This window comes from Patella vulgata, chromosome 5 (genome assembly GCF_932274485.2).
Source record: "Patella vulgata chromosome 5, xgPatVulg1.2, whole genome shotgun sequence".
Classification (NCBI taxonomy): domain Eukaryota; kingdom Metazoa; phylum Mollusca; class Gastropoda; family Patellidae; genus Patella; species Patella vulgata.
Window position 1 is genome coordinate 54,006,425 of NC_065883.2, and position 12,188 is coordinate 54,018,612.

At 34.3% G+C, this 12,188-nt stretch overlaps 1 protein-coding gene across 2 annotated transcripts in view; it reads right to left on the reverse strand.

The window, feature by feature from the left end:
* The window catches only part of LOC126822652 (chitin synthase chs-1), a 47,743-nt gene that overhangs the window by 12,207 nt on the left and 23,348 nt on the right, over positions 1 to 12,188 (reverse strand). For both annotated transcript variants that reach the window (XM_050551632.2, XM_050551633.2), the window contains exons 7-22: positions 11,280 to 11,373; positions 10,630 to 10,744; positions 9,869 to 9,940; positions 8,965 to 9,103; positions 7,856 to 8,081; positions 7,145 to 7,309; positions 6,651 to 6,796; positions 6,259 to 6,375; positions 5,565 to 5,622; positions 5,203 to 5,258; positions 4,698 to 4,847; positions 4,018 to 4,126; positions 3,357 to 3,533; positions 2,784 to 2,971; positions 1,704 to 1,893; positions 638 to 781 (exon numbers count right to left, since the gene is read on the reverse strand). In XM_050551632.2, coding sequence (XP_050407589.1) covers positions 638 to 781; positions 1,704 to 1,893; positions 2,784 to 2,971; positions 3,357 to 3,533; positions 4,018 to 4,126; positions 4,698 to 4,847; positions 5,203 to 5,258; positions 5,565 to 5,622; positions 6,259 to 6,375; positions 6,651 to 6,796; positions 7,145 to 7,309; positions 7,856 to 8,081; positions 8,965 to 9,103; positions 9,869 to 9,940; positions 10,630 to 10,744; positions 11,280 to 11,373 — 2,146 coding nt within the window. The remainder of the gene's footprint in view (positions 1 to 637; positions 782 to 1,703; positions 1,894 to 2,783; positions 2,972 to 3,356; positions 3,534 to 4,017; positions 4,127 to 4,697; positions 4,848 to 5,202; positions 5,259 to 5,564; positions 5,623 to 6,258; positions 6,376 to 6,650; positions 6,797 to 7,144; positions 7,310 to 7,855; positions 8,082 to 8,964; positions 9,104 to 9,868; positions 9,941 to 10,629; positions 10,745 to 11,279; positions 11,374 to 12,188) is intronic.

The window sequence follows — 12,188 nt, forward strand, 5'->3', positions numbered from 1 at the left end:
GGTTATGTACAGTAACCACGGTCGTGTTTGATTGCCACGAACACAAATTTCGATACTTAACAGGTTAATACAGAATTTTGAATACTAAACCAAATGTATGAATCCAAGAATCGGCTTGCGGTAACGTGGAAAATTCGGATTCAAAATGATGGCCATTCAACAAAAACTGAACACGCCACTATTCCGTATGTTTGTTTGTGACTCGAACCTGGACTGAGAATCTGGATTTCCATTCCTGGTCATCATGCCAGATTTGTGTAAATAAAATGTACGTTTGATTCAGAAGCAAAGTCACAATCATTGTTTGTGACACGGCACTATCAACACATATTATTCAGTACTTTATAGGCATGTGTATAGTTGTTAAATACACAGCAAGTCACAATGTTCCAATATATATCAAAGTCAAAAGAGCAACCAATGGAAACCTTTATCGGCTTTCAGTTAGTATTTTTGATTGTAAATCATACAGGAGTTTGAACTATTTTATATCGTTATTGTAAGTGTTTGATAATGATTGGATCAAAATGCTTTGAATGATGCATGGTCTTATATCTTATATTAACATATATTCTGACTTTAAGCAAAAACAAAATTAGCCAAAACATAAACTTAAAGAAAGTCTATATAGACCTACCACTACTAAAGTTACGCCTCCGGGTCTTTTAAAATTTCCGAACAAGAGTTTCAGTGTACTAACTATAACATTTAATCCATATGGCATACATATCACCAGTATACAGTTCATCAAAAAGGCAAATTGTTCCTTTCCTTTCATTCCCTGAAAAGTACATGCAATATCTTTAAATGCGCTTTTAACCGTATTATATTATCTAAAGCCTATTATAAAATGCTATGGATTGTTATAAAAAAAATGTTTTCTAAATTAAAATCCTTCTATGAGTTAGAAATCTTTGATTTAGACACAAACATATTACTGAATTGGGTTATCTGAAGTGTTCTGAAAGATTAAACTCAAGCCGGTTTATTTACTAATTCTAGTTTATATTAGTGTGTCGTTTATTCAAATCAAATCAACTCCAATGACCCAAATCAAAGAAGTCTTCTGAATGTTCTTGATCCGAATATATTTCAGATACATTTCAGTGAATAAAAAGGGTTAATTCTGTGAGTAAGCCTCTTTGAACTCTTTATCTTAGTCCCACGTAACTAACATCAGCTCTGTGAAATAACAAAGTCATCAGGATGAGTTGGGACCACCTACTTGCCTAACAATTACCTTTTGTCTGGATAAACTTCCACTGTGTATTTTCTATTGTCTTCCAGCGAGACATGGAACTTACCGAGTTTTAATTTCCGCCTGGCAGAATATTACAAACGGTATCGGGGGTTCCAAAAGTGGGATGGGTGGGTGGTCTAGTCGGAGCAGAAAGGTGGGACGTTAAACCGGATTTCATTTCATTTAATTTCTGCACTTCATGTGATTTAGTCACATGTTTAGACTGTGATTGGTCGACTCCAGATCAATGAAAACATGTGATACATAACATTCTACGAAGTATTTCGACAGGCATTGATTATCACAACTTTTGATTGTCTTTCTAATCAAGTTCAAGGGTATTTTGTGCTGTGGTCATAAGCCAAGAGTGCACTTTCTTTAAACATGTCTTTAGATCTTCATGGAGTGACCATTCGCCTAGACGGAACGAAAACATTATTATCATTTTTACTTTTATGCTGACCTCTGACATTTTCCTTCTTGGAAAGTTAGCAATGGATGACACTAGAGTTAGCTTCTGCAATACACAGCCACCTAACAACAGCAGGAACAGGAAGCCATAAAGAAAGATTTTAATACACCGTAACAACTGGTGGTTGTTCATATCTGTCTCTTGTTTATCACGCGCTACAATTTCAAATGTGTCCCAATATCTAAAAATTAATAATGAAACGTGTAAAAAATTGTAGATATATGTCATTTAAAGGCATAAAAAGACAGATCTCAAAAGTAAAGCAAATATCTACTATGTTAAAGTCAGGGGTTTTATTATTGTAATTAATGGAATGCAGTTTAATGTTACATCAACATAATACTGATTTAGTTTTATTTCTGTGTTTACGTGTGTAATGCGTGGTAGCAAAATGTTGTTCCGACAGCGCCAACTCTTCCTTGAGACTTATAACACGGGTTTTCGTCTCGCCGATAAGGCACTGGACAAATTTGTCTTGCAAGCCCCACCAGCCACCATCCCTAACAAATGAAGACCGGGCTTAAAAATAACGAAGGGATTCGAACTTGGGACATTCTAATCGAGAGTCCAATGCATTGATCACTCTATTACTACGACCCTCGTATTATGTAATTAAACACACGCTTATAGAAATACCTTGAAGGAAAATGGGAGAGCTTGTACAGCAAAGACCATGTAACTATTCTTACTTTACTTGTATAAGACACATATAGATAACGCTGTTAAATGAATAGAACTCAAGGCAAACTTTAATTGCGTCGGTCAAAATAATATTTGGACACAATATTCTTCTTTTTTTTTATATAAAAGTACGGTACCTGTGCATGCCCATAAACTCAATATATAACCATTATCCCTGGTAGGTCTTTAAGAAAGTGAGAGACGCAATTGTCTGGCATTTTAAAACCCCCAAAACAAATGTGATGAAACACGTCATACTAAAGCTTGTGCTGGATTTATTTGGGAAATTTACGATAAAGAAGAAACCTATTGGCATGGTGCATATTTATGGTAAAATAATTTTAAAATAGTAATTTGATGTTGCTAAATATGAATTAATTAGATGCATACTTGTTGTCCTCATCTTCCTCTTCATTGTCATCGTCGCCAAAATAATCATTGTTATTTGTATCGTTGCTATTATTAGTATCAGAGAATTTTGCATATAAATCCGCATCGGTGTCTTCAGTTAAGGAAAAATCGTAATCTGGTTCTGGTAATGGTGTTGGTACCTCACCTATTGGCGTTAGATTTCCCAACTAAAAATAGCAGTATAATACAGATCAAACACATACAAATTCCTTTCATAATACTGGTACTCTTCTGCACTGGCTAGGCTAATGAAGTCAAGCATATCCCATACAGTGTGCTATGAGGACAGCGGAGAAACCCCACGAGGTTGGACTGGCGACCCTACTCCTTGCCACGTACAACCGGAGAATCGAAACCACGCCATTTGACTAACCATTCGGCCATCCATCCCTCCTTTCATGCAAAAGAGGTTCTAAGATAAAAAAGGCTCTTTGCAATTGCTACACCTACATTTTAATGTATGGACTAAAAGTCTATATCAGCATTTCTGTTGGGAATGCTAGCTGTGTCTTTAATTGTTTTACCTTAGATAAAAAATTTAATTAAACATACCGTATTTTTGAATCTAACTGATGATTTAGGTTTTATTTTGCTTTGACTGCTCAGTTTCTTTCTAATGACGGCTTCTTTCAATTTAGTTATATATTTACGAGCACAGTAGTCCGTTAGTATTTCGCGCAGTCTCAAGATTCCATCTAAAAAGTTCTTGACACAATCATACATAAAAACCTGCAATATAAAGTGAGGACATTCATGTTTTACATAGGTATACGAGCCAGGGAGGCAGGGCAATCTGACTTTTTGGGCAGACGGGTAAAGTGAAATTCAACCGTCTTAATGCTAGATTCCCACTGCCTCGATTCGCGCCAGAAAAACGTGTTTGTGGTCGCCAAATTTTGCAAACTGTCTTTGTTGGAGGAAGTGGGAGGGGGCTAAAAGGTAAGCTCCGCTCCTTCGCCGTTCACAGACGACCGGCACCGCCGTCTGTAACCCAGATTTTTTCGGGGCATTCCATTTTCTGCCCCAGGAACTTTCCTCGAGCCCGTACGCCTAAGAAGATTGTTAAAATTTGTTCACCTGTCAGTCGGCAGAGATAAAAGTCTCGTACATCTATTGAGAACATGTCCAATCCATATCGGAGATAATACTAGACTGGATGAGCTAGTCTATGCATTAACCATGTAGAAGAAAATGTTCATATTATAATAAATACCTGTGTATTTCCAAGACGATATTCCTCACGATCAAAATGTCTCAATAACATTTGACACACATCCTTATCACTCCGCATAGATGGAGATTTTGGAATGATTTTTTGATATCTAAAAATGTAACAAATTAAATAAATGATGTAAGTTATATTTAATTATAATTTTAGGTAGGACTACTATATATTACTAATTCTACTAAACCTGAACAATCATTGTTTCGATAATTAAAGAAGCTGTACAACTTTGATTTAGGCCAAGTGATGGGGTTAGCGGTATACAATTAAACTTGAACACATATCTTATTTTCGTTTTTGGGTTGAATTGTCGACAATGGAACACAAAATAAGTCAAATATCAACATTAGTTTTATCTGCGGACCTAAATAGTTTACTGCCCACCTAATATACCAACTTCGCAAGTGATATCAAATAGGTATAAGCATGCAAATATTGCTCATATTTAATAAGTAAGTATTTTAATTTACGTCTTCAAGATGCATTGCAAATCTGCTAAAAGAAAACAACAACATACATCTTAGTTCTATGAAACAAACTTTTTATTTATAAAATGTTTGTTTTCCATATATCCAATAAATATTAATTTGAATTGAACCAGGTCGCGCTGAAATAATATAAGTTATGGAAAACGTACAGAAAATAAAATAAAATAGAAGTCTATTCACCGTTTGCGAAAATCTTCATATTTTACCCGTAAGGGATATGCCAGCCGACGAATATTAGCTATGTCTTTAATTCCAATGTACACAAGCTGTCGATGAACCTTCTCGCTAGAGAAGTAATCTGGACGTTTTTCCATGTTAGGTTTGATACATCTGAAATAAAATAAATCTGCATCCATATTTGCTTAGACTAGAGGGTCGACTTTAATTCCGTGTTTTGTGTAGACCTTAGGATACAATAAGCAAGTGTTTATTTAATGGAGAAACAAGGTGTCATCGAGAAGGATGTGCGTAAAGATAAAAGAAATGCATTCTTTAGTGTTTGTTCGGTTGTTAATTGCACATCATAAGTGTCCACCAGGGTGAGAACATGTTACCTATTCCCTCTGTGTTATTTAGTAATGAACGCCAGGATTAACGCCAGTAAGTTTGCAAGTTAGAAAAAATTGACGTCATTAACCAGCCTTCAATCTACTAATTGGGGTTAAAGCAAAGCAATTAAACAAACCTGATAAAGATGGGTTCGGCTGATGCCATCTTCCTCAACAAATCTTTTATAGAGGTCTGAAATATTGAATATATTCAAACAAAGATGAGAATAATATTTTCAAAATATGAAAAACATATTATAAGTGAATTAGTTATTGCCAAGCTTTGCATTAGATTATAAAATTGCAATAAATATATTTTCTAATTAATTAATTCCCCTTTCTGATTCTAAGTAATTATATAACAACAAAATAATTATCAAATGTTCAAGCGCATTATTGAAATAGACTAAGGTATATACTCTTGACAACTGTGTCTGGATCAAAAATTGGAGATCGGTTTTGGATTACGGGGTAAATCTGATGAGAGGATATAAATTACCTTAAAATATGACAGCACCGTCTTGTGGTCTTTATCAGGAGCAATAACAGAGACTTTACTGAAATTAGAAAAGAACAGCAAATAAGTTTGATTTCGTTTGTAAGATTAGCAATCAGCAATATTGCACATCGGGAATTATATCCTTATCATCACAAAAACGTTTTAGTTCCGTGAATTACGACATGACTAAATTGTAAGTGTAACAAGAAATAATAAAACAAGTATAATTAATATAAAATGAGACGGAATGGAAACGCACCACGTATTTCACTGGAAGTGCTGGCAACATTGACATTTTCAACAGTTTTATTCTAAAACCGGATCAAATACGCCTTGTAAATCTAAATCAAGTTGAAAAGAAATCTATAGACCACGAATATACCAACTATCTGTTATTTGCACTGTAAATGGGTTTTCGTCTGATCTCAACGATTAGATACACCTTTTCTAGTAACATGGTCTTCTCAGCTTACATCCGGATCCAAACCAAATATCTTAACTACATGAACACTATCGTGACTACAAAGTCAAAAAGTAAAATATCCCTATCTCAATATACTGTCCAATGCCATGTTATATTTTTTCAAATGATACAAGTAGTTACCAATTCATTTCACTGTCAAGTGTAGAACATACATTACATCAACATACATTAAATGAATGTTTTTATTAATGCGATTATCGATTGTCTCACCTTTTACCAACTGTATTTCGTAGTTCATGCAATGCTGTTTTTGTAATAGCCGATCCAGCTATAGGTTTCATACCCATAGCTTGTCCCCTATTTGACTGTCTATACTTGAAAGCTGTCCTAAAAGAATAAAAACACAAACATACATTTAGTAAGAACAAAAAAGGAGAATTTCTTCCAAGAACTATCCCGGATCTAAGTATTGAAACCGTTCGATGTTTCATTGGTTGCACTTTTTATTTTGCATGTTTTACGAACCCAAGAGTGTCATCAAAAATTTAAAGCTAACACAAAAATTATTTTTTAACAATACGTGCACAGACAAAGAAATATCTACGAGAATGAATTGATGACATACGTCGGTGTTAAGAATCCAGGATTGGGTTATTACTTACGCTGATATAGAACCGGTAATTGAGGATGGTTCAGCTTGAAATAAATCACAGATTAGATAATTCTCACTCGCTTTAATACAATCTGATAAACCTTTACTTAAATTATCTCCATTTTTCTCACGGAACTGTGAGGCATCATAATGGACCTAATTAAAAGGAAAAAAACTAAACGTTACATTCATTTTAACATAGTACGCATTGTTAAAACTTGGTGAAAATGTAAATTTGGATTTAGCTTGACATTCGGATGCCACTTTGGAGAAATATTTTATCATTTAATTCAATTGTCTACATTAATTCAGTATAAAGGGTTTGTACTATTTTGCTCTATTTATACCGATTATATTCCATGGTGCAGATTTAATGAAAATTACAACATGCCAGATTAAAGGTTCCTATGTACAGAGTTTAAAACCAACCATAAAAAAAGCATTTGTAATAACATTCAAAAATGACTCAAATTGCTTTCACAACCCGGCCATTATAATTCTTACCTCTCCGGCAAAATGTTTGATACCGAACTCCGGCATTTCATAAGTGTTAGTGATATATCGATTGTGTGATGAATAATATTGTGATATTTTTCTGATCATCGACTCATTGGTAGCGTGTGAAAGTTTGGTATCTTCATCGATTAAATCAAGTATGCCATGTGTGTTCTGAAATTAAAAACAACAACATTATAAGTACGAGGGCAACAACTCAAATGGGTCATTGTCTGTAAGACTAGTAATTATCTTGCTATTAAATCCATGAATTTTCTTGGCCCAGAATTCTTTTTCTAACACCCCTATGACCTTTATTTATAACCTCAAATGACCCAACATGTCACAGTCATATGATAAAATATTGAAGGTAGTTGATCTTTTGAATTTTAGGCCTGGTTAACGAAATCTATAGAGTGTGACCTCAATTTCGTATCATGGATAATTTCCCTCATTCATGTTCGTTTACTTCCTGATCCTTCCGTATCAAAATCACGAATATTTATCAAAACCTTACAGAAAACGTAAATTGAAACAATCGTCTTCGAATTCATGCAAAGGGCAGACGAAAGGAAAAAGAAAAATATGCTGTAACCGAAATAAGAGACAATAATTATTTTAGATAAATATGGTCACCGGCGATTGCCAATAAAAAAAGGGAATATGACGAAGATTATAATAAAGAGTATCATTTATTGGATATATACGGTAATTGCTTACCTTATCAAACAAGTCAATTATATCTGTATTGTTTGGGTAGGTATTAACGCTTAGAATTAAACCTTCACTTTCATATATTTCCTTTTCTTGTTTAAATACTTGATGGTTCATAAAATTTTGCAGATGTTCATTAACCAAATTTATACACATTTGTTCCAAACTATTGTTACGCATGATTTCAAATCCACTTATATCTAAAATACCAACACTTTCCTGGCACTGGTCTCTGTAAAAGACGAAAAATAATTAAGGTTGACAAAACAAGAAATCATTGGTAATATAATAGTAATTGTCATCTAACGACAGCAGATGACATGAAATGAAATTGAGTTTCCCGTTCTTTTTCTCCCCCAACTGGCTTGACGAAGGCGGACATACACCTTAGACTGTCAAGAGTTCTTTACCGTGTACGCTAACATGGACACTGAATCTTCGTTTTTCATGCCATTCAATCACAGCGAGCATACACACAAACTGCCACCCTCACCCACACAAACAAAATGTTGCAAATGTGTTAATATTCTGTTTTAGTACTGTCAAAAAGCCAAGAAAGTATACGCCCCGCTATGTCGTCACCCGTCCGTCAGCAATTTGCTGGGGTCTTTTCAAATTTGATGTGAAGCATTGTGGTCATGAAAGGACGACCCCTTCTCCAACCAAAAAAAAACCCCCAAAAACAAACGACCCCCCCCCCCCCCCAAAAAAAAAACCAACCGTAAACGTGATAAAGGCTATAGTTTTTAATGGATCTTTTTCATATTTTGTTTGAAGTATTGGGGTCATCGATCCCTATCGATATTCATAATCCGCAGCCTTCAGTTCCGGAGTTATTCCCCCTTAGCGGAAAACCGAGGCGATGGGTTTTAACAGGGTTTTTTTTTCAAATTTAGACTATGAACCCTAGAGATCAGATGACTTCAAGGATCCTGGATCCTTATCAAATTTGCGAAACATCCAAGTTTTCCTTTCAGATAAGCCCCAGTCAAAACAAGGGTGCTGTGTGAACATATTCCAAGATTTTGAGTGCTCACATGATATTGTGGTTAAACCGACAGACGGGGTGACGACAATATGTCCCCACTAAATGTAAGCGTATAAAACGATTCTACCTCATTGCCTTTGTCGGTTGTAAAGATAAGTTGATTCTTCTGATCAACCAACCAAATAAACGTTCATATAAAGCTTTGGCTAGTGCATCTCTACCATTCTCAGCTTCTTGCATATTTTTTAGCTTAGTGATATCTTCGCCTAAAATATAATCATTTAAAACTATTCCTATTCATTAGAAATGAAATGAAATGAAATGGGGTTTAACGTCCTACTGTTCTGCTCCTAGGCTGGACTAATGAAGAGGGGCATACGCCATACAGTGTGCTATGAGGGAAATTCCAACTGCCAAAGGATCTTTTACGTTCATTCTAATGTATACACGGGACCTCGTTTTTTCGTCTCATCCGAAGGACTAGACAGTTGTCCTTGTCAGACCCTCCGTCCTGCATCACTGACAAGGGGGAACCACGCCGGAAAATCTGGATGAACTTTCTCGGCCAATGCAGGGATCAAACACCCGACCTCCAGGTTAGCGAGCCAGCGTCTTACCCACTTAGCCACGTGATCCCCTCCTATTCATTAGAGATGGCATCCTATAGAAAGAGCAATTACACCTTACGTTACATCGTACAAGACATACTTCGATAATTCCAAATTGAACAAACTGTATTTATTTTAGACTACGTTTGTCGATGATTATCTATGATAAATTTTCCCCTCTCTTGAATTATATAAATAAATAGAAATATCTGTTGGCTTGTCTCAAAATAACCTACGTAAATTATTGGCCTTTCTTTTGCTGATAAATTTTGAAAAGGGTACTATTTTGAAACCAGATTTACTATATAAGGGGATATACTTAATATTTTATCTCTTAATACTGTAGAGTCTGAAATAAACAGTGAAATACCACAAGGTCAATATATCTCAACGCCTATTCATAATACGTTACTGCTACATTACCTCCTATGTGCACTCGTTCAGAAACAAGTCGTTCGGCAAATTCTTTAACATCCAACTGTAATAAATTAGCCGCTGAAAAAGAGTTAAGAAAAAAACTCAACAATAGTTGAAAAATAAATTTCAATTTTTGTGTTGGGTATATACTAGGTATTATCTTGATCTCGATATTCATTGATAGAAATGAGTTATCTTTTGCTTGATAAAGTCAATTGATATTTCATATTATATAAATTTCAGTACTTTACTATTGTAATTATTAAATGCCACGCAAGAAGTATCACCAATATACAGCTGAACTACAAACCTTGGTAGGAAAGTGAAACTTCCAAAATAAAAGAGAAGTTCTAAAATAATCACTGCTTGCTTATAGCTAAATAGAATTCTGCCATTTCATTGGCCAAGATGTAAAATTTGAACAATAATTTTAACTATCAGCTAATGAAATCATTGCATTCTTAAAATATTTCAGTTTAAGTTTACGTGAATTAAGTCCCAGATACCCAATCTTCATACCAAATTTCAGGCTTAAAGAGACATTATCAATTCCAATAAACTTTTTATTTTCAAAGTCATCCTGAAAATCCAAACACTGATCCTTAGAATAATGCATATGGCAAAAAACTCATTTTGAAAACTTTATAACATTGTAGTAAAAATCGAATTTCCACGGGTGGATTGACAGATTTGTCTCATATTTACAATCTCTGTTATAACTGTATTGAAAACTGATCACCAAAGAGCGAAAATTTCTGTTAACTTACCTTTTATCATTTCGTCTTCATTAGAAACTATAACACCAATTGATACGTCATCGTCAAATTGAATCTCTGTTATATGTAATATAGCGGCTAAAATAACATGCACAGCGTCTATATCCTAAAATATTTAAATATATAAATAAATAAAATGTTTCCAAGCAAAAGAGGTCGTATCATTATAAGAAGTTTCATAATGTGATATATACTAGAAATATTTCTCTATTTTTTTTTCTATTTTGTGTGAAGTTGGGTGTGGGTCTAGTGCTGTAGAACATAAGGTACGTTAGCAATGTAAATCATGGGTCCCCTTCCTCCCCTCTCTCTAAATTAATTTAAATTATGGTAATTTTCAAAAATGTGATACTGTCCACTGAAAGTTTTAAGCAGTTGTATTATAACCATCTTTTCTGGGACTTCATATAATGTTGGTTACGTGGGAGCGTGATACCTATTTACGTTACACGGGCTGTAGTATGTGCGGTTTGAGACCTGGGGTTAACCAAGTTAACGAAACGAAACACTGTAAAATCAAAAAATAATGTAACTTTTATCAATGCCCTAAAACCACGAAAACGTTGGACGGAATTACAGACATGTAAGTTATAATTATTTATAATTCATCTTAATATCAAAATCAATTAAAAACAACTTACTTCTGATGATAATTCTAACAGTGTCAATATACGTATACATTCTTCATACTGGTGTGAATATCTTTTAGCATGTCTAAACCAATTATTAGCAATTCTAGAAAAAAATAATAATGAGATGAAACAACGAATCAAAACATAGCATTCTACCAACAACCATATTGCTAATCTTTATTTACCCGGGTCTAGCATTGTCGTAACACGACACTTTTGCAATTCATTTATGGCAAGATTTTAGTGCTTTTGTGTGGAATTTTTCACCACAGGAGTTCTACAAGATATTGGAAAATGACAGATATTCTACTTTAAATACATGTAGTGTCTGAAAAACACCATAGAATAAAATTTTTTTAGAGTATACTTTGGTCAAATCTTACAAGTTGATAGGATAAACTATTAATGATCCATGAAAATAAATAGAAATGTTTTATTAAGTCCAACTTTTCAACACGATCCAAAAAGCGGCCATATTTTTCCCATATAATTCTAAACTGTCATCCCTGTCTTATTCTGCAATTGGCAATATTACATTTAGCTTGATATAGCCGCTAAACCAAAAGAAAGGACCGTGCATCTAGGCTTTAAATTTAATACACCACAATTGATACCAACATTTTATTGGATCTTCTTAATGTATTGTTAAACAATTAAAGATACATTATGGGAGATTCGATAACGAGTTGGCAGTTCTCATTGTAATAGTTAAAAACTAGATAATGTAAAGGCAATTTGCTGAAAATTTCATTCAAATTGATCCACTATGAACCGAAAACTAAGCGATTGAAATTTCCGCCTAGCCTCGATCATCATTACTAAAGTCAGTACGATAAACAGCATAGTCTCGATTATCCATTTAATCGTTAAATCGTGAAGGAACGTTATGCAGTAAATCGGCTCATTATCCACTAAAGA